Source organism: Neolamprologus multifasciatus, chromosome 11, assembly GCF_963576455.1.
Source record: "Neolamprologus multifasciatus chromosome 11, fNeoMul1.2, whole genome shotgun sequence".
Classification (NCBI taxonomy): domain Eukaryota; kingdom Metazoa; phylum Chordata; class Actinopteri; order Cichliformes; family Cichlidae; genus Neolamprologus; species Neolamprologus multifasciatus.
This window is the reverse complement of record NC_140449.1, coordinates 6575109-6598758: the sequence shown is the minus strand read 5'-3', so window position 1 is coordinate 6598758 and position 23650 is coordinate 6575109. Positions and strand designations below refer to the sequence as shown.

At 41.6% G+C, this 23650-nt stretch overlaps 1 protein-coding gene across 5 annotated transcripts in view; it reads left to right on the top strand.

Annotated features, from left to right (window-relative positions):
- Positions 1-23650, top strand: part of vps13b (vacuolar protein sorting 13 homolog B) — a 317427-nt gene that overhangs the window by 181905 nt on the left and 111872 nt on the right. For all 5 annotated transcript variants that reach the window (XM_085178382.1, XM_085178384.1, XM_085178380.1 and 2 more), the window contains 3 exons: positions 6759-6962; positions 12600-12726; positions 14022-14165. In XM_085178382.1, coding sequence (XP_085034508.1) covers positions 6759-6962; positions 12600-12726; positions 14022-14165 — 475 coding nt within the window. The remainder of the gene's footprint in view (positions 1-6758; positions 6963-12599; positions 12727-14021; positions 14166-23650) is intronic.

Below are 23650 nucleotides of genomic sequence, written 5' to 3'. Positions count from 1 at the left end.
TTAAACATTTGTCAGAATTCAATAATTGCTGTAAACACAGTGTAATCAACTTCAAAGGCTCTGCCAGAGAGACTCGTTTTCACAGATAAAAATGAGCATCTTCAAAAATACACACAACACAACTGTTTCTGTACTAATGTGAACCAGCTTGGCAATACTGAACCACTTAATCAATATCAAGTGGAAAAAAACAGTAGTGGTTCATGCAGTTGGATCCATAAAATGAGCTTAATTTTACAGCTCCATAAAACACTCTTTTTGCTGGAGCACGACTTCTTTTTGTGCAGGAGTAAACTTCGATTTTGGATGCTTATCGCGTGCCTATGTGTCTGAACGCTGTGCTGTGAAACATTCGTACAGTTTTGTGAGAGACTTCTTGGTTTTCTGCTTCTTGTCTGTCTTGATGGTGTGTGCAGTGGCTGTGGTCTTGAAGTATTTCTACTCAGTATGCATCACTGCTTCACCTATTTTACCTACAACTGCACTGGCTTGGGTCCCGAGTCATTCTAAATCCTTTATATATCAAAGGGGTTTCAGACACTTCAGGCTTTGTCAGTCAGACCTACTGAACACACAGGGGTAGCCAGAGACCTGTAGCAAGCTTTGGATCAGGAATCTTCTTCCTTCCAAGTTTTCCAATAATTGGTGTAAAAGTAACACCGAGGTGTGGGCCTGTTTTTCTTTAACTTGATGAAGATGATTGCACGTAAGGGTATGCCAGATTCTTAACCACCCCTGCCATGTTCGCTGCTGCATCCAGTTATGAATAATCTATTCCGTGCATGTGTTTAGCGATTAATTAGAGATAAGGCCTCTCAAATTAAAATGGTGGTGGGATTACGTCACTTTGAAAATTGCTTGGTGGGGACACAAATCTGGTTTCAATCTGAGGTCTGAGGAAGTGAGCAAGGCATTCCCCTCACACCTCGGCATCAGGGACCCACTGCTGAAACTCAGCCTGACATGTTTTATAAAAGCAGTATTATGTCCATTTTCAGAGCAGAGAGGAAGCATATCAAATCTGTTGCTGCTAAGAGAGGAAGTGATTTCACAAGCACTGGCCCATTCAGATTTGTGGGAGAAATCGTAGGGTTGTCCCTTTGTGACACGTAGACTCTCAAACACACACAAATGCAATTATTACCAGCGTCAGCTTCGAGCGTGTATTGCTGGAAAGGATCTGAGATGGACTAATATGCACACAGGTCTGCAGGTTCAGTTGTTGAGGATCCAAGGACCCTTTTCAACTAGATCCTTTGCAGATGTACCTGCTGTAGGAAGCAATCCAATAAGAAGTCATTGCCCTTAAAAAGTCACTGAATTACTGTCCCTGTTACCCAGGAATGCTCTGTGCTTGGAGCTAGCAGCAGAAGCGACAGAGGAGCAGAGTTAAAGCTAAACAGACCAGGCAAGCTATGTGTCTGTTTGCGTGTGTGCATGCATGCGTGCGTGCGGCCATAACTAAGGCGAAGCAGAACAGGAGCAGTAGGGTTGAGGACGACATCTGTGCATTTCAATAAATGGCCCTTGCAGTGCTATTAGCCAGGACAAACTGCAGAGTACTTTAGACTGAAAGTTTGGAGGTGCATCAAAGTTCTGACTGATGTGTAGCCAAGGATATGCAATAAGTACGTCTTTAAAAATACTTTTGATATAATGTGTTAATAAATGAGTCAGTATCCACCATGTGACTGTAGAAAACTTACTGAGCTGTGTAATAAATCTTAGAATATAACAAAAGATTAGCAGTTTCATTTGTGCAGTCACTGAATGTGTGTGTGAATTCCATGAAATGCACATCTGCTGAAGCCAAAAGAAATATCTGTTCAGTCTTAAGGCATGGCTTGTTTTTTGTTTTGTTTTTTTTCTGCAACATGGAGATCTGATGCAAGAATCCGATTCTGAATTACGAGCGTGATGAGCCTATAAATTACACCGGCCAGACTGTCATGTTTAACATGCCATCATGGAGAGCACATGTTATCCAGTGACTTTTACGCCTAACAGACTGTTTATAACATTATAACTTCTCTGACATGTAAACTGCATGGGAGATAAATGACTTCTGTAATTATGATATGTTGAAATCAAAGTGCAAACACTGACTTTTAGTATACACCATGTCATTGTAAACAGAGGCCCGTCTTCAGTAGTGCTTTCTCTTAACGTCTTACCATCGCGTACGGCTGTCACGAGGGTGGTTTGAGCTCGAACTAAGCCCAGCTTGTATTGTATATAGAAGTAATAGTTTCCTCCTAAGATCTTGTATAAATATGATATAATTGGTCGAGTATGAGTGTCTTTAAAGTGCAATCAACGTAATGAATAACATGCTTCTGTTGGGAGTAGCAGGAGAGATGAGTAATGCTGCTGGGCTAAAATAAAAAAGAATAGATTGAGTTTTTGTCATGGAAGTTTGTCAGTACATCAAAGCCAATACACAATTCAGGAAAGCAGCAATTTCTGTTTATTGTGTACTGTGCCAGTGAGAAAAAAAATCAATCAGCTAAAGATTGGATTTGTTGTACTTGGCTAAAAAGTAAGTATTTTGTTATTGCCAACTGTGACAAATTAGGTGCATTGTTTTGGTTTTGTTGTCTTGGATATTTTGTTTCTCGCGACTGTGTTCGACTCCTTTTGAAAAAGCTCCAGTCATCAAAAATCATTTTAGTAGCAGTGTCATTAAAGTCCTTCAGTGACTGCGTCTTAGATTCTGCTGACTTGCTTTATTCCACAACATCATTTTCCCCTCGTGCTCTGAGAGCTACTCTGCATTCTAGTTCGGAGCCTTAATTACTATAATTGGTAGATGCAAATTAAGAGCAATTGGACTTGACTGGGGTCATAAATCCACACCTCAGAAGTTGCCGAATTTCTGGCAATTCAGAGCAGACCACCGTAGGCAGGGGTGCTTAACTTACTAAGTAATTGCTGGTTTCATGAATCATAATGCTTATGAATTCCCCCTCGGCACACACACAAGCCCAGTGGGACTCCGCTTAAAGCCGATGGGAGTCGTGGCAAGCTGATTGTGGAGCTCGGCAGCTCTCCACGACAGAAATACCACGGAGGAGCTGCTGGGTGCTAATGGTGTTTGACCGATAACATTTGGAGGCAGGGAGAGAGATGATCAAAACCTCAACTGAACACTTGCTTTTTTTTTAATAATTCATGGATGAGTGATAGTATTCGTGCTGGTGTCAGAAAAACAGTTTGCCTCTTGGATGTTACTTTAGCGTTTGGAAGAGTGGTTAAGCCCAAGTGAAAAAACACACCGAAGCATGCAGTGTTTCTATTTCATGTGTAGCATGTGTTCCTTCACTTTAAATATGCTGCTCAAAACCTAGTACTTGGAAAACTTGTGAACATCTGTTTACAAGCCTAATTTAGCTTGACTTTGCCGAATTAAGCTTGAGATCTCAATGAAATTTCTACTCAGTATGTATGTTTTATCAGGAGAGCAGAAGCAGGGCCTCATCTCTCTCAGCACACACACCCATATTCCTATTTACATATAAACCTGCCTCTGTTGAGCATGGAAGTAGACATGTATTGCATGTGATTGTTGGGGAAATGGAGTGAAACACAGGTCTGGGGTTGAGGGTTCAGATTGCGGGTTTCAGAGTGACGAGATCCAGAAGCCAGTGACGCTTGGTATTACCCCGGTGCTTCCTGGCCCTCTGGCCCTGGGCCAGGGATGGGAATTGGGAATCTGTAGCTAGGGGTTGAGAGAGGAAGGTGAGAGACCGTTCAAAGCCATGGGCCACGATGCACCCTGCCCCAAAGGATCCTGGGCAAGCGGCTTTAGCGCAGCCCACAGCTCCCACATTCCTAGCATTGGGCCATGAGCCTGAACCAGATCCCACTGTGGTTTGTTTTACAACCTTGAACCACAGCTGGCCTTCAAGCCCTCACTATGGTAATTCTACTTTTGCTCTTTTTCAGCAATCTTTTTACTTATTCACCCCTTTGCTTAGCTTAATGATTCTTCATCCCTATAGCACTATATTTATGTATTTTACTTTTTTCTTGCAACCCACTTTCTCGTCTCGTGCAAGCTTCCATCAAAGTCACTCGTAGTTTATCAGTATATACGTTACATAACGTGCATAATAAGTTTTTATATATTTGCCCGTAAAGTTTTTTCATGAATCCCATTGCCAAATCTGCTTCACGTTAAGGACTCTGTCCTCCCACACGTCCACTTAACACAAATCATGACCGATGTTCCGCCCAGCACATGCATAGACCCAAAGAATGCTAAACAGAGGAACAGAAAATGCACTTAATCGCCCATTTTTATTAATTTATCCGAGTATCTCCTGTAAAAAGGCATTTGGAACATCGTTTTCTTCTTCTTCTCAGTGATGAAGTATCAGTGAACATCTTATTCCAAGTCCTGCATTTTGGATACTAAACACTGCCATGGCTTTGCTATTTTGTCTGCTGTTTCCCACTGAAGGGCTTGCATTGGGTGGAGGGTTTGATTTTGGGCCATAATAAAGTTGGACCGGGGCCTTCATATTTCAGCTCTGATGCAAAATCGGCCCAGTGGCTTTTTGGACTCAAATTGGGTTTAAATAGTGTCAGAAGAGGGAGAGATGTTTTTTAAAATAATAGCCATGAACGCTGTGAAACAGAACATGCTTATTGCAGAGCTTTTGATCCATTTTTATAAATAGCAGAATTTTGTCGTAAAAAATAATGTTTCTGTGGTCTTTTCCTGCAATTAAAATAAGGTTGGCCGAGGAACAAGGGCAAAACTAAGTACTTGTGCTTGAGAAAAATGCCCCTCCCCTCCATGCCTTCCTCCCTCTCTCTTCCCTGCCTTCCTCATCTGTGAAAGCATGTCATTTATGACTTGTTATTTTCATTTTCCTCTAGATTTTCTGCGTGGTAGTGGCAAGCAGATGTCTGATAATGGGATGTGAGACAGAGCAGAAGGGTGTGTTCCACCTGCCTCTCTCTGCACGCTTTCAGTCGGTCCTTTATACTGTGGGCAGAGTGAATGTCATGCTTTCCCAAAGCATTCCCCGACTCCTCTTGGCCAAGCAGTGTGGTCTTCACATTACCAATCAAATATGTCAAACCACCAGTGTTTTCCCCCCACATGTACAACAAGAAAATCTGGCTTCAATTATTATTGCACCCCAAGGGGAACTTCCAAAATTCCTCCCCTCCTCATTTGTCAGAAATGAAGCTCTCTCGTTTCCTGCGATTTGCTGAAATATGTCTTTTGATATTAAATCACACCGGTTTCCACTGGCTGCATGACCAAGACAAATGTTTATCATATTTATTTATGTCACTGAAGATGACCCTGCAGCTCGGCGATGTAGAGGCTTGGCTGCAGACGCTCATGTTATGTTGATTATGAGTAAGAGTCTCCTAAATAAGCTAACGTTAGGAGATAATTTGGAAAGCATATGAGGTAACTGTGGTTTTCTTTAATGTGAAAAATACAGTTTAGGCACAGGGAGGGTGATGGAGGTACTGTTACAAAAACCCTAATGAATCTAGACTGACACATCCCACCCAAATGTTACACAGCCCTTGGTTTGATTTATATTATACTTTGTTGATAAATGTGGTTCCAAATGTTGATTAAGGATCTGTTTCACTTGTTTGTATGTCAACAAATCCAAGTAAATCCAGTTATACACCTCTGATCTCCCATTGCCATTGTTTTTGTACTTGGTGCTTATTGTCATAACATCACGCTCCGGTAGAGACCTTTCCAGAGCCGCTAAGCAGGGGAAACGCTATATGAAAATTGCCATTGACGTTGCCGAAACAAATAAAACTACTCATGCTGCTGCTACATCTGTAGCCATTTTAAGCTCTTATTTATACCATTTAAGCTCTCATTTGAATTCACCAGCACAAATAAACATATCATAATGAACCAAAAGCCCTGATGTCATATACAGATGTTGAATTTTGATTATTCCTTTTGCCTCATGAATTCGTCAGGATCTTGTCTCTCAAAGGCAAAATAGATGACATCACTTTTTCTTGGCGCTGACGGGACAGTCTTTGCTCACTTGACTGTAGCAGTTTGACTACAAACACAGCGCTGCCCACTCCTGACATATCTCTACATCTCCTCTACCACATTACAGTTGGTGTACACTGTACAAGTCCTGTGTTTCTGGAGACGGAAACAGCAGGCCAAAGGCAGTAAGAGCCACTCTCCAGACTACCGTGCTGTCCAGCCAGGGTTTAAACAATGTTTACTGCCAGTGATAAGCTGGCATAAATCAAAACTTTATAAAAGGCAAATGATTTCACCTGAGGCCTGCAGAGGGTTTTTTTTTATCTGAGGTCTGACTGCACAATTCCTTGGGCTTACATTTAGTCATAAATCATCCCGTGAGAAAAATGTGCTACTAAACCACTGAAAAAGCAGAGAGAAGCAGTCAGTAGTGGTTAGGGCCTAGAGCCAGAACATCTTTACTGGTTCACTACAACAGACTACCTGGCGTACCCCTAGGCTCACGTACTTTATCGTAACCAAGCATATAAAGTACAGCCTGAATCAACTGAACCTCTATAATAGTCATATTTTTTGCATTTAGTTTATTTGGCATCGGCACCTGCTTGTTGAATCTAATGCAAAGTATATTGCACAAGTGAAATTAAACTTAATTGCATTTAATGTGTCTTACTCTTTCCTTCTTACATGATGACTTACTGAACATCCAAACCTCAAAGTAGCCCTAATATGAATACTGACTCAAACTTTTTTTTTCACTCAGTCGTGCATTGAACCTTGGCATCCTTCGTGACCCGGGCTCAGAGGTGGAGGATCGTCAATACCAGATCGATCTTCAGTCTATCAACATTGGGACTGCTCAGTGGGAACAGCTTAAACCAGAAAAGGAGGGAATCAAAGGAGCTACATCAGCAGAGAGTGAGAGGAGCTCCCAGAACCCTGCGCTGGAGTGGAACATGGCTAGCAGGTCAGGAGCCACTTGGATGTTTCATGAGTTGCTGTGGCGAATTTAATTCTGTCTTGTGTGTATCACAGGTAGATGTCTCTGTACCAATTACTTTTTTTAATTGACTCGTCACACTTCTCACATTTTTGATCCAGAGGTGATCACTCCTATATCCCTTTGTAATCCCACTAGGAGGAAATTAATCTATGTTTTATTGATAGTATCAAAGATCAAATATTGACCTAATTTACCCATCAAGGGCTTGACCTCTACTTGTCTTGGACCTTTGATTCAGATAAGAAAAATAATAGAAACCTCATGAAAAGCAGCTGAGATGATTCTTTTTCTAAACAAAAACAAAAAGCAACTGCATGAACAACCATGATGACAAAATTATAGATGGTTGGTAAACATGGGAAGAATATATATGCATAGGTCAAGTCTGATGAAGTTGCCTACAAATGTGTGGCTTTTTAAAAAAAAAATGTTTTACTAGTGTTTCTGATCTTTGTTTTTTTACTATTTTCATTTCTGGTTTCTTTCATGAGTTTGAATCTTACTGGTTTTAAATGTCATATTTTCACCCCAGTCAGGTAGGTGCATGTGTGGGTGTATGTGTTTAATCTGCTAAGAAAGTCTTGTAATTTATATCGTTCGTCTTGATGTCACTGCACCGTGTAGTTATTGAGTTAGCTCCCTATCATGCAGCCTCTCCGTGCACGCTCATAATTACAAGTCCTGTCACTTTTTTCTTAGACTCGGGAGCTAAAACAAGCATGAGTCTAACAGCCTGTTTGGCCCCACATCCTTTTTTCTGCTCATGTTTTGAGAGGGAACAGGACCAAAAATCACAAAATCATAGGCAAAGGTTCCAGATTTGTTCCCTGTCAACTAAAAATAAGCCTCGTGGAAGAATGCAGTGCAAAATCAACACGGGCCTGATTGAGACCGAGTGGTCTCAGGTCATCGGGACTTGCTGGCTGAGATACACACACCTTTCACACATAGATTTCCAATGCAGACACAAGCAAACAGTCATACATACTCATTAGGAATATTTTTGTTTTCTTTATTGTATTTCTTACACACAGAGACAGCATGATTGTCTTGGAAGAAGACTTTTCCAAGACAATCATGCTGTCTTGGAAAACATGATAGTGATGCTCAGCCCTCAGCTCTCAGACCTCCAATAAGACCTTTTTATTGTGACAGCCAAACTTATTTCATGGGAGCTCTGTTCTTTCAGTTTTTTCCTGAAAGGCATCTTGCCGCAGTTTCTCATAAAAGCAAGCACTGCTTGATTTTATGTGCTTCCTTTGTAGGGCTGTTCGATATAACGATATATATCGGATGAAGATATAAAAACGTCTATCGTTTCATTTTACGCTATCGTTTGTTTCATGGTGTCACAAAATAAACTGTTTACGGCAATATTTTTTCATCGTTTTGATGGTCACTGTAGTGGCTATATTAATGTATTAAAGTTCTCTATTTCTCTTATATTTAATATAACCACACTACAGACGGACAAGCGCCTGTTTTTATGCGTTGTCGTTAGCAACAACGACGGTAACAGCATCGCATGTCCGCTTGTTTATGTTCCACATAAACCTTTCACAATAAAGCTCAAGATCCTGTTGAGACTTTTCAAAATAAACTGAATCACGTGAAAGAGCAGATTATTTACGGATGAGAAGTAAAAAGAGCCGCCAGGTGCTAAAACATAAACCTTAGACTCAAACGTTAGAACAGGCTTTTCCCCGCAGCACACCGTGTAATAAATACTCACAAAGAAAACGGCGGCCGTTACAACTTATGTCTAAAAATGTATAGTTTCATGCATCTGTTAAAACACTCAATTCCAGCTACATGACGCGCAGCTGGAAACACTTCCCGCAAGTCGAGCTGCCCGAATTTACAGAAAATTCACAGAATTCACAGAAAATGTTACATTTTTGTGATTTATGTCGTTATCGGGACGATAGAATTCTTATATCGGGATATGAGATTTTGGTCATATCGCACAGCTCTATTCCTTTGGTTTGTACAACACTTTGTACAGTGTTGTTTGGCCTGTTTGTGCTGTTGGCAAACAGATATACTAAAGCACAATGGCAAAGTAAAAATAATGGGGTAAATGTTGTTTATATCTTAAAAATGGGTCATTTTAGCCTTTTGGTGGGTGACAACTAAGTAATGTGATTTATCATAATATATTATGCATTATTTAACTTTTGTGGATATAAGTGAAATGTTAATGTGAAATTAAAGCAATGGATTATAAGGTATTATAGCGGTATAAATTAGGGATGCAACGATACCAATTTTTTCAAACCGATACGATACCGATACTTGGATCTGAGTACTTGCCGATACAGAGTACAAAAAACGATACTTCTACCACACACACACACACACACACACACACACACACACACACACACAAATACAATTAATTGGGAGACAGGTTTTATTATATTCCCCGTCGATAATAAATAATATCTTAATAAAAATGACCACAAAAAGATTTCAAGTGAAAAGCACTTCTGTTAAATTATTGCAGAGTGTCCACATTGTAATTTTACAAAATACCACTGAACTATTGGCACTGTCTCGAGCTTTCAGAATAATAAATAAACACTTCTGTTTGGAATAAAATAAATACAAATTAGGTTTGCAAATAAAAGAAACTTTTAAATTATTGCAGAGTGTCCATATTGTAAACAAACAAACGAAATAATTATTATTAAATAAATAATAAATAAAATAATAATTGGCTCCCTAGTGGCCATTCTAAAAAACTACAACAGAAATGACAAGCCACCCTCTGATTAATGAAATAAGTTGGTATCGGTTCATGGTATCGGTTAACTTTTACGAGTATGAGTACACACACATTTTACAGTATCGGCCCCGATACCCAATACCAGTATCGGTATCGCGGCATCCCTAGTATAAATAGTCGGTCAATATGTGGTTGCTAGACAACATGTCATATAATCTGATATACATAAAAACCATCAAGTACCTAAGATATATCTGTGTATCTGATTGGTGGCTCAACTCTATAAAGAGATCATGGACACAGAAACAAACACACAGAGATTCTTTGTATTATAGTAAGATGTGGTGCTGAAAATAACAAAAACTTCCTCTGTTTGTTGTTGGATTGTGAAAAGATAAAAATTCTTAAACCGTTGTGTTCCCTTTCCAAGAAGACAATGGAGTATATGCATGGGATGTAAACTCCACCTTGATGTTTTTCTGTTGTCTGTGCACCAGTTTTTATTCGCTCGTCTCTAATCCTCCAATCCTGGCCAGGTCAGCTGTAAAATAGCTCTTGTAGGTAGTGGACTTGGGCCTATATTTGTCTTACATTCTTACTGCTGTGTCAGAGACGCTCACAAGAGCAAGGGGCTTCTGATGTTTAATCCAGTCACATTCTTTCTTTCTTTCACTCAATATGTTTCTCTGCAATGGGCCTAGTGCCAAGTCCACATTGTCTGAAAGGGCAATGAGGTGACATTCTGGGCTCTCACTTTGGACTCCAGAAGATGCTAAAAATCTTTAGCATAGATTTAGCTGTCGTAAGACATACTAGAGTGGGTCTGGATTTCTGTTTCAAACTTGATGATTGTATGACCTAATATGTAACAGTTCTTTTTGCACTCAAGAGGATTGACACCCACTTTTAAGGAGTAAAGGTCACTAAAGTTTGACTCCTGTTTATAATCAGAAGCTCCTAGCTCCTTATCACTGGATTGTCATTCTTCTTTAGCGTAGATTTCTTTTCTGATGTTTCCTCTTTTTCCATTTAACTCCGTAAGATATCATTTACATAATTAAGGTATACGTTTATAGGCAGGTGTGTCTCTATGGTCATACTGATAAGGCCAAAGCCAGTAGTGATGTTGGGGTCTCATCCCAGCTCTTCCATTTAACCTTAAAGCAATGTGACTCCCCTCGCTGTAGCAGGAACAGCACTAGAAGCTCGGCAGGGCTTTGGTGCACTGCAGTGTGCTGCGCCTCAGCCTCAGCTACCAACACTACCAAGTCATAGCCGAATGTGTGAGAAACTTCCAGGACACTGAGAGGGGAGCCAAGTTCACAGCTTTACTTGTCTGCTGCAATCATTAACAGAAATACACCACCTCGGTTGTAACAAGTTTTGACACACACCACTTCTAAAGTTCACACCTTTTCCTTTTTCTTTACATTGATACCCTCTCTCTCCCCCCAGCCTTAGACTCACGGTATGTTGATTCTGCTGCTTTTTGGATTTAATTCCAGTAGCGGCTGATCTGCAGTGGCCTCAGTTTGCTTCCTGAGGTTTTGTGAGGAAATTCCAGCACTGTGGATCCACTGACAGGATCTGTCCTCATCACAGTTTGTAGTTGCTGGCTAGGAAAGACCTTGTGTCACAGAGCTGCGAACTCTTCCCATCGCCCCTCCTATCAGTCGCCCAGTGCAGGCTTTCCTTTTGTTCATGCCACTGATATTCCAATTTACTGATTATTCTGCGTCCCACTGAATGAAACAAGAGTCAATCTTTCCATATTTTGTTTTTGTAATGACCCCATTGAAAGGCACGCACACATACACAGAACCACAGGATTCTCCAGCCCACTCAGAGACTTCCATAATACTGGTAAACTGAGCTTCGGGGCTCCTAGCCTTGCTGGTGAATGATAGCACCTGTCCCCTGCAACGAGACGCTCATTGTTTCAATCCCCGTCTGAAGGGAGATTAGCCAACACCAATTGGCCTCACAGATCATTTCACCTCTGAATTAGTCCTCCCTCGAACTCCCCACTCAAAGAAATGTGTCAGAAAATAATCCCTTAAGGGCACTGGTAATGCACATTTGTGTAGCAGAAGTGAATATGATATTGTTTCTGGTTAAGAACTGTACTCAAGGCCACCTAGAAACTGGGCCTTTTATAATCCCAGCCAACTATAAATATTGGAAGCTGTACTGCTTGATTGTTTTAATAGCAGCAGATGTGGCAATTAACACCACCTTATAAAGCCCACTTGTATATTTGTTTTACTGCTAACAAATGTTCCCACAAATATGACTTGATTGTGGGAATGAACATTAGTGAAATGGAGAGTTGATATGAGAAGGTTTCAGCTCGTTCGTGTGTATACAATTAAGAGCTGTTCCCAAATGAGACTTGTCAAATAACGTCTCACTCAGTCTCTGTTCAAGCTTGCAACTAAAATGCGTAAAAGAAGAAATGTAAAAAATCTCAGTGATGGCAAAAACCTTACGGATTGTTTCTACGATCAATTCAGAAAGAAAAAAAGATCAATTTTGAAGTCTCTGTTGTCAAGTTTAGCTTTTCCTCATAATGCTTTGAATCTGAAAACCTAGAACAACCTGTCAGCACGACAATAAAACTCTGTTGTGAAGACTTTTTGTGGTTTCGACTGTGTGGTGTTGACGTGTCATCCCCAGGCAGATGGGACAGTCTCGCAAAGATTTTTTAAGTGCTAACCATGAAAAGATATTGGTAAACAAAAGGAGGGGAGTTTTAGTGAAGATAAAAAGTCCTTTAAGTTTCTGTAAGGTATACAAAAGCTTGAATACATTTTTCATGGTTGAGAACAACAGTAGCAAAATAGTAGTTGATGAGGTGTCTGATCTCTGTACAGCATCCGGAGACACCAGGAGCGCCGGGCCATCCTCACGCCGATCCTGACTGACTTCTCTGTCCGGGTCACTGCTGCTCCAGCTATCATCTTCAGCAAGAACCTGTCCCCTGACAGCGGACAGACAGAGGTGAGCATCCACTCAGCGCTACATGAAATACTGCGCATGAATTATTTCTGTAGAGAGTATTCAGATTTTCTGAATGAAAATGTCTCTGCACTGTAGAAAAGTTAAAATCTCCCAGAACTAGGGAAAATTATATCGATATTTTTAACGTCAAAGTTTAAGTCTGAGAATAGACAAAGATTCTTCTTGTGCCCTTTGACCGCGACCTGTTACAACTACGACTGCAGCCATTACTCTCACAATCCGTTGCTCATATGAAAATAGACATTGATTATGTGAGATGTCAAAAGTATTTACATTTTCCTCCTAACGTACAGTAACTTACTCATTAGGAATCGGCCGTCCACCATGTAATGGGAGGTTTTTGACCCCGAGAGTTCAAACCTTTCTGCTTATACAGCTGATGTTTTCTGGCACCGCTCTCTGAGACTTCCTGCCTCTTTGATGCCTCATCCGACCACGCTAACGTGCCCCTTGACAATGCATAACAGCTAATCCATAGTTTGTGCTTAGACACACACACACACACACACACACTCTCTCTCAATGTGATTTGTGTAACTCCCTCAGATATGGAAACTCAAAGCCAGGAACAACAAAACACAACTTTGAACTAAGTAGTGTAGAACAATTTCTATAATAAAAAATCATATTCATTTTGTCTAACCGCTAACTACTGTTAGCAGATTTATGCATGGTTCCCACACAAATGTAAAAGCTATTGCTAATGAACCATTAATGTATTGAATGTATTATAGCAGTATATGGTTTACATTTGTTCCTCGCCAGGCTGTTCTGTAACTGTTATTGTAACCTTAACATGTTCGACCAGTCACTTTGACCGCTAACAGAACTACTAATATTTATAATGTTAATGCACTTCTTATGTTACTATAAATCTAAATGAGAAAAAAGACAGTGGTGACTTTAATTTAAAGCTCAGAATTGACAAAATCAAATCCAAAAACAGTGGCAATACCCTTTGTGGGTTATTGCGCTAGGTCTGCCATGTGTGCGTGTTTGGTTCAGTCCACAGTGTTGGTGAGTAATATCCTTTTAGATGTAACCTCCAGCCTGAGTTTTGAACTGCTGGCTGTGGGTGGGACCCCTGAGAGCACAGAGGGAAGAGCGGAAGAAGAGACAGACTTAAGTAAAGATACAAAGATAGTGAGGAGATGGAAAGTAAATAGAAGAGTATACAAGTTAGAAAAGATGTTCTCAATGCATTTCCTGTTCTCTCCTCCTACTTCTTCTGTTCATTTTGTCCCCCCCTTTTTTTAACTCCCTTTTTTCTCTAGGAGGTGGTGGTGTGTGGCCACTCTCTGGAGGTTAATGTGACTAGCAGTCTGGATTTCTACCTCAGTATTGCTCAGGTCCACCTCCTTCATCAGCTTCTCAGAGACAACATGGTGGGGATGGACGCTCCAGAGAAAGGCTTTGAGGTACATTATTGTGACGTTCCAGAACTACATACAAAATCAAAACCACCCCCTGTTTAAACTTAAAGATGTTTAAACTTGTCAGCTTGTGCAGCACTTGTGCAGCAATACACAGTTCTCAGTGCTTCTGTCTACCTGAAAGTCCTGTGTCTGTGAGCATAATCTCACACTGCTTGCGATTCTGGATCTCCTCCATTTTGGTTTCAATTTAACTTAGAGGAGTCAAATCTAGTGAGTGGATTCAGATGGTTAGCACTGAATCTTCTCCCCGAGATGTCTGAGGACAGCACATGTCAGCACTGGAGGACAGATTTGCAGTGATCACCCATGAATGTTAAAGAATGAGCATGCACTTGGTTGGCTCCTGATCCTGGCCTGGCTCCTTTGGTCCTGTAGACCAGGGGTGGGCGACTCCAGGCCTCGAGGGCCGGTGTCCCTGCAGGTTTTAGATGTGTCCTTGAACCAACACAGCTGATTTAAATGGCTAAATTAGCTCCTCAACTTGTCCTGAAGTTCTCCAGAGGCCTGGTGACAAATTAATCATGTGATTGACCCAAGGTGAGATCTAAAACCTGCAGGACACCGGCCCTCGAGGCCTGGAATTGCCCACCCATGCTGTAGACTGTGGGTGAAATCACACCAACTAGTGCTCACATAAACATATGCAACTCAGGTCACAGTGACATCAGGTGGAATTTTGACTCACACATTCATGCACAACACAAACGTCTTGGTCCATATGGGCACTTACATACTGACAAACAAAGCTACATACATACATAGTACGGACATTTTAGCTGGAGTAAGGTTATTTGAGTAGTTTAACTATGGTTTCTGTAATACTAAAGCTTTACACTGTCTCTTCTGTCAGGAACTTCTCCTGTAGATATATGCTGTGCTGACATTAGCTGGATACTGTACATCTGCCAAAAGATCACTTTGTTGATACAATTATGGCTTATTAATTTTACCCACTAGTCTGCCACAAATTCACATAAAGCCAATGACTAATCATTGAGCAGCACAATGCTTGTTTGCTCAAAAATCTATCATTATTATTTCCCAATACTGTGCTCTTAACTATTAGCCGTGACTATTTTGGGTGAATCCAACACATTTAAATATTTACTCACTCAGAGCAAGGCTGTTCTCTAATGTGGGCTTAGTTTACTGCGCTCTGCTCAGCTGCAGCTTTCAGGGCCCTTCCTATTGTTTACAGGACAGGGAGCTCCCAGGCGCCATTTGCCCCGTCTGACCGCTTAATGAAGCCTTCTAATGGAACACAATATAAAAATATTTACCAGCTGTGGTGAGGATGGGAGTTGTAGATGAGGGAAGGGGACAGGGGAAAGAAGAACGGGGGTAATGGGATGAAGTGAAGTGAGTTGATAGAGTGATTTTACTGTTATCTCCTCTTAACATTCTTTATGGGACGATGTGTGCTTAAGTGCAATGACTGCGTCAGATGACGCAGATAAAGGCCTCTGTAACCTGAAGTAGACTTTCTCAGGCAAAGTAACAAGTTAAACTTTGTAATCATGTAATCGTTGTACAATCTAAAATGGATTAGGACAACTTGGACTAATACAACCCTGTAGAAATGGATAAGAGAAAGGCGCAGTGTGAAGTTTCCTTATTTTTTTTTTTTTGTTCTTCATTTGTTACTTGCACGGTAAGACCATGGGAGGTGCCTGCTGTGCATCTGGTCTTGATTTGGGTGATCTCTGAGCCCTCACCCTTGACTTGTAATGATTCATGGCTTGATTCTGTTGAGGGGCAGCTAACGGCTACAGAGGGTTCATCCAGGTTCAAGGCAGGATGAGAAATTTAAGCAGCTATTCTGGGAGGACTATTGGCAACTGTTTGAAAACTGCAATATGTTATCCACCCACCTGCCCCCCCCCAAAGAATTGTTAGGGTTCACCCTTCAAGAAGGGTAATTTAAATTTGATTCATCACGGTTTATTTTTTCCATTAATCTCTAAAAGCAATGAAATGTAATGCAACGTAATGTATGATGTAGCATCAGTTTTGCTCAGCTTTGCAACACCTTGGCTCGCAGTGCAGTCCTGACATGCACCCGAAACATTCCTCTGTGAATTTGGTTTTCTTGTTGAGCTTCTCCAGCTGGAGGAGATGAGAGTCCAAATAATGTTAAGGACACTGTGACAGTAGCCGCTGTGTTTATGTTTTTACCCCCAGGCTTTTTCCTAGTTTATACAAGTTTAGGAGCTGTCAATTTTTTGTGCAAAAATATGCATCCGACTGTTTTTATTACTTTTTTTTTTCATCTGGATTAGGTGAAGTAGAAATTAGCCACAAGGTCCAGAATGATGTAATATCAATCACTGCTTTTTGAGAAGTTAGAGCGATGTACTTGTGATGGTTCAGCGTTCATGTTTTTTTCATGTATTTCCACACATGCATTTTTAAATTCTTTTGGTCACAGTTATTAACCAGGAGAGGCTATTATGACTTTTCTGCTTTTACCTTATTTATGTCATATGCATGATACAGTGTGCCTTACTGTTTTATAGCGGTGACATTACACAGCATAACAGTATCATTAACAGTGAGCTCAGTCAGTGTGTCTTCACCTCTGTGCAGCTGCAGAGCACGGAGGTTATACTGAATAAATGTGGTCTGGCTTTGACTTTTCTGGACATTCTGTAAAACTATTTGTACCTCCATCTATCTCAGTGTCGTAAGTCTTTTGGCAGCTGAGTCTGTCCGGCTGCTTGGCCCTTCAGCAGGGAGGTTAGTATGACTTAGACATGATCAGGTCTGGTGTGTACGGATCTACAAAAACCCATTTCACAAGCTGCAGAGCCCTCTAGTGGTGTTTTGAACTAAGGCGTTTAGGCCCCACTCCCACCCCCTGCTAACACATTTCACCCACTGTCATCATAGAATATCAGAAGTACATACCCTGACAGTGTTCAGAGTGTTGGTTAAGAACAGGTAGAGTCTACAATCTTCAGGTTTCATGTAATAAAGTTCAGATGTCTTTCCATTTGTAATTTTCACAGTATTAGAAACTGGATTTGGAGTGTCTTTTTTTAATTCAATCCCAGCTTCAGTAATGATATTTATAGAATTTGGCATTTTTTGTTTGTTCTTATTTTATACAACCTGTTCAAAAGATTCAATTAAAACCAGGTCCCAGAGCTCAAGCATCTGGTACAGGGGAGTTGTTTTTTGTTGTGCTCCAACAAACCATCTCCGTTCTCACAGTCAGCACTGTCCCCAGCTAGAGTTTAAATTAAACACTGCTCTTTACTCACTCTCTCTTATTTCCAAATCCTTTCCTCTGATTTTTTTTTTCTTTTTTCTTAGCATGCTGTTTGTCTTGAACAGATTCTCCACAATCCCAGGCACTCATTTCAAACGGTTCCATTGCCCCTCACAGCTGTGTTTTATTGTCTTGGTTAATGAATTTGTTTTGTAGGGGCTTTTGGGTTCCCTGGCAGTGGTGAGGCAAGACACTCGTTCAAGTGTTGTGTGTGATTTCAGTCATTTCTAGACACTGTGCTGTGTTCAGAGGAGTCTGTCCACACATACACATTGTTATGGCCTTTCCATACAGATGTTCGATTTTTATTTTCTCATAATCTCTTTCATACCCTCTTATTGTGCTTTATCGACAGTTACCAGTTTCCACTTAAAATGATTGAGATGCAAAACATGTGCTTCTTTATGACCGAACAGCTGATTCCTAAGCACTAGATAAGCAGATGTGTTGCTCCTTGAATCACTTCATCGTAGGGATGTTTATTGCAGCATTATGATCCGTCATTTTTTGTGCTCGATGTTAATGATGATAAAGTGAGGCTGAGTTCAGTTTAGGCAGCAGGACGACCCTCAGCCAGGGAGCTATGAATAGATGATGGAGCAGTTTGTGGTACTCATCTCACTGCTATGTCATCAGCTGTGTCACCAAGCAACACAGAAATGCAGACCCATACCATGCACGCGCACGCGCACACACACACTCACACACACACACACACACACACACACACACACACACACACACACACACACACACACACACACACACACACACTCTGCCATACACATTGTTTCCACATTCTCAACATGGTAACTGTATTCTGCTTTTATTTGGGAGCCAGGACTCTTAATGGTTCTTTATGACTGAACAGCTGACCCGTGTGTGTGTGTGCGTGTGTGCGTGTGCGCATGTGTGTATGCATTCTGTGTGTCAGCTCTGCTATGACGTTATTTGTTCTCTAGAAGACAGAGTAAGAGATTTAGATGACAGTGTGTGAAAGTGTGCAAGTTTGTTCCTGACAGTCTTTCAGTTATTCTGTCATTTTCTGATTTTACTGTGTGCCTTTTATACGCTTGCTACAGTCATAAGCAAACATATTATTTTAGCAGTGATAACAATACTTTTTTATTTTTATCACTCTCTTTCACACACACACAGACACACATAGTAAAAAAAAGCACATACAGAGGCAGCCCGGGTCAGCCATGTGCTCGTACCACAGTGTTAGAGGAAAATACCCTCTGGTGCAGGGGAAGTCCCGGTCGGCTTCATCTTCCACCTCATCCTGGGATGATTACACGCATGGGAAACGGGGATTTAGACTTCCTCCAACACTCATGTACACACACACACAAACAAACACACATACATCCCCACTGATGCCAGTGCACACACAAACATGTAAAGGGTTGTATACAGGTTTACAAGATGTTATCAGGTTGGACTGTCTGAAGTATAAATCTTAAAAAATACATCAGGTTCCCAGTCACCCATTATTGCCTTCTCTCTGTTTACCTTGTCCAACTTTCTTTCCCACACTGTCTATCCCATTCAATCTTTTCTCCATCGTGGAACTGGCACGTCTGCTTGCTGGAAGAGTGTTGGCTCTTCCATAGCTAGCTAGTTACTGGACTAAATGGCTGCTATTGGGCAGGGTTCCTCCTCTGGAGACAATAATACTGTGCTGTTACATCTGTTTAGTCTTAAATGTCTACCCTTAAGGAGGCATAGTGGCTTTTTTTTCAGTATGTGCCATACTGTTTCGTGATGGGGCCTCCTCAGAGCTCCCATTAGTCTGGGATTACACGAACAAACAGAATACAGTTCTGTGACAGGTCATCCTTTCAAATATCTTGAAAATTTTGCATAATGTTAAGTATAATAACCAAATAAAAGTAACTCACTCTTACCAAATACTGCTAAATGTTACTGTGGGAGCATGGAAGCTTGATGGCCTGTGTGTAGCTCTCTTTCACGTAGGAGTGTTAGCTGGATGTCAAAAGCACGTAGGACAGCTTATCTTAGCCACGGTGCTGTTGACAAGCTTGGCTCAGCGAGCGACCTGCGGCCGAATCCTCGTCTGTATATGTTTAAAGTAAACCGTTTCCCAAGCCACTCCTCTTTGTGATGAGTGTTTCATATTGTCTTGTAGCTGTTGAGCTTTGAGAACTCGAGTATCTTTCTTGACCTCTGATCTTTCCAGGACAGTAAGGTGTCAGAGGATCTTTTCAGTGCTCTGCTGGCCAACAGAAATAAGGAGACATGAAACGAGGGTAAAAATCTAAAGCATGGAAAAGTAACAGAGCAGACAGTGGAGACGGCTTGAGAGAGGTTTGCCAAATGAGAGGAGAAGGAAGAGAGTAAGGAAGAAATGTTCAAAGATGAGCCATTACAGAGTGAGAGTACAGCGTCTGAATGTGGTGTTTGCTTTGATTCCTGTCTCCGTCCAAAGAATTTGTCTGTAAAGCTGGGAGCTGATGTTCCTGAGAGGTCAGCTCTTAACCAGTCAACCTGGCTATTAACCCTCTCTGAGGGCCAGATTCCTTTCACCCTGACCTTTTCCCATCCTGCTTAGCACTATTTTCATTCGCCCGGTTGCTGCTGAGAGGAATAATAAATAAAGCTCCTTGTGCAGCTGTCTCCTTTTCCATTTTGGCTGCCTTAGATCTGTAAAGTAAGTGTCGTCTCAGCTTATCTTAAACATACATATTTTCATAGCCAATGTTCATCTTGCTGCCCTTCTTTTGTTATGAAACCATATCTTTTTCTTTTTTTTCCCTGTGTCTAACTGACCCTTCTGTGTGAATCAACTGCTAATTGACAGCCAGTCATAACAGCTCACCTTCCCTGTTCAGCCTCTGCACTCCAACCAACCTTCTTCTCAGAGCATAACCGTGGCACATTCTTAAATTGGCCCCTTGGAAACTCAATCTATTTGAGATCAGTAGCAGCTGAATTTGCTCTCTCCTCAATCGGTTTTGGCAAAATTGGCGTGAAAACTCCAGATAAAATCACAAAGCTCGGAATTCTGTTAGAGCAGGGAAACAAATGGTGCCTTTGAGGAAAGGCAGGAGGCCCCCGCCGTGAACCCAGAGATCGAGTGACAACTCAGGTGAGCAGAAGTGCCCTCTCTCTCTGCCTGCAAGGGAAACAGGGTCATAAACCCAGGGGACTAGTAAAAGCAATGTGCACCAGGCCAGCTAGCAGACACTATGGTAGATTTTGTTCAGTGTAAAAACACAGAATTTTTGTCCAGTGAAGTGAAAAGAGGAAATAGTTGTGGGGGTGTTTTTTCTTCCATCCACCTGTAAAAGCAAGATTCCACCTAGAAAAACAGGTGATGGGGAAGATTAAGTAACTCGAACACTGCAATAAAAGTGTGAGTGTGTAGTGTCTTTGTTATTCTCCTCTTTCTTTCTTGTCTTTTTGCGTTATGGTCTGCAGTAGCATTGAGTTCTGCTAAAACAAAACGCGACGTCCTTAATTCAGTTAATTGAAAGATTCACAAGAGGTCATTCAGCGACGAGAGTAGTTGTTATGTGTACTGCATTATGGCGTGAGTTATTGTGCCACATGTGTTCTTAATGTTAGTGATGGAGGAACCGAGCATTATTCCATGTATACATGAACTGTTATCTATCAGTACATTTGTGAACTGAATATGTTTAAGTTTGCGACTGGAACTGAAATCTGATAGCAGCGTGTAAAACCCACGTGAAGTCAAGGTAATGACAGATATGCACGGGTAAGTTCCATGTAGTCACCGGAGACACAACTGAAAAACGTAGCTCAGATGGTTTAAATAATCAGGACGTGGGCTTGATTTTGTACTTCACCTGCTTCAGTTTGTCTTCTTGGATGAGCTCCAGTGTACATGTCAAAAATGAATCAGCAGATGCCCCCTCACACAGGTGTTTCCTTCCATGTAAGCTGCTTCTGAATCCCCCCACCCATCCATGCAGTCAGTTTATCATTACTTTGAACATGTGAAATTGTTTGTTCTCCCAAAATGAGCCTTTGAGCTACGTTCATGTTCATTTTTCTGTCTGCAGATCATTTTTTTTGTTAGTTTAGCCTTGTCCTCTACACTATGTTTCCATTATCAGGGTCCTTCTTGGTCAGCCAAGTCAGGGGATAGGGGGTCTTACATAATTCTCCTTTGAGAGCCTAACATGCAGAACCCGAGAGCTTTTGTCTCACTCGACCCTCGTAGCTAATCCAGGCACAAATTACAGGAAGATTACTTCAGTCCTCCTGCTGTAAATAGACAGAGAGCCAGGATTGTTTTGTCTTCAAGCCACTTTTGAGTTTTCAGTGCAGTCTTAAGTGCATATTTGTGTGTGTCTCCTCACTTATGAAGCGGTGCGCTCTTACTGTGTCTCTTTTTGAAATTGTGAGCGTGTATGTGCGGGCTTCCTGGAGCGTGAGCTGATCACAGCAGCATCGCTCCCAATCTTCTATAAGACCACCTGGTGAGCATCTGCCTCCTACACCTCCCACCCTGTCCTGCTCCAAACAGCCTCGCATCACCTCAGGACTCTGTTGTTTTCCCCTGCTGTTACTCTCTGCTTACAAACTTGTAACTAAAGCAGAGAATACAGAGATGGCTGGCAAGCAGCACAAGTTTCAGAAGAACACTCCACGACTTAATGAAAGGCATTTCTGCAGCTTTTTGAAGTCTCTTAGACATTTGCTTTCTTGAACCGCCAAGGTCATGCTGAAGACAATGCAGTTTGTGGTTTCTTTTGTTGTTTGTTTGTTGAAAACGTAGCGCCAAAGCTAATGACGTTAGGCCAAAACCTCGGATGAGAAATCTTAAGGTACTTTGCTGCTTTATTCTTTATTGTGGGACCATGAGTGTCACACTTTGCTTTGCCAGTGAAAATGTAGCGAGCGATGAGATGCGTCAAGAACGCAAAATCGTTGCCAGTGTCTTCACAGAGACACCACTGGTCTAACATCTAAAGCTCCGAGATGTCTCACAGTAGCTCAGCGAAAGGGACTTTTATGCCCACTTTCAGAAACAACTTTGACCACCGTTAATCTCACCTCACTCAGGGACTTTTGGCATATACTGGAGCCTGTATTTTAGATTAGAAAATTGCTCCCACACAGATCTCAAAAATAAACAGGGATGGCGAGGCCTAACGAGAGCCAGTTGTGCTCTGCTCCATCCCTGTGGAAAAACAGAAGAAAAGTACGTCTAATATTCTGCTGCTGTGGGGGCTAGGATCATAGCGGCTCAGAGAAAAGACAGACCCCAGGGTGCTTCTGTCTCACTGTGACTTCTCATCATGGTTTTTTCCCCCTCATCTGGCCTTCAAGTTATTGTAAACAGGTACCCTGTAAAATGTTACGAGCCTGGGTGCAGTTGTTTAAGTATATCGGACAGGAGTCGGTATGGATGTTTTCATATTAAGTGCATAAAGGCCATCAGACGACATTTATCAGCGGTGTTCGAGCTGCCAAGTCCTCCATTTAGCTTTAAAATTTCACTTTTGTAACTCTGCTTATTTAGTTTATCTTGTATCATGTTCATTATTAATGATGGAAGCGTTTGGTGATAAAGTCTGTTCAGCAGTGTCTGATTGCAGCCAAGAGATTATGTCGGATGAGCAGAGAGACTCTGTGTATCATTTCTGAATACTTGCATCATGACGGTCGGGCCGCTTTCCCTCCTTTGTTTGTTTTCACTAACACGCTTGTGGTGTTAATCTAGAACTTGTCTTGTGCCGTCTTTTGAACGCTTCCTTCGGCGAGTTAGGCAACTGCATTGCATCCTGCTTATATAAAGAGCTTGTGCTATCGTTGCGATATGGGGTCATTCCTGCACGTCCTCACAGTCACCCCTAACCTAAGCAGTAGATTTGATTGGTGCGACATAATTGTCAGGATTTGGGTTTAGATGGTGGATCTGACGGGGATGACTGAAGCAATACATCTCCTGTTGAGCTTTAAGGGTGTCTGTCAAACCTTTTAAATCATTCTTGATTGCCAGAGATTTGGAGCGGGGCATGGTGGGTTTGGCGAGCTTCTCCAAGGGCCTGGAGTCACACTGGGAAGGCCTCAACGTGTTGAGCACACTACTGTAGCCTGCATAATGTCAGCGCTCTGGATGCAGCTCTGATGTACTGAGCAATGGCAATCTGCATTCTATTTGTAGCAAAATATTTGTAAGCAAGCTAATGTCGTGAGC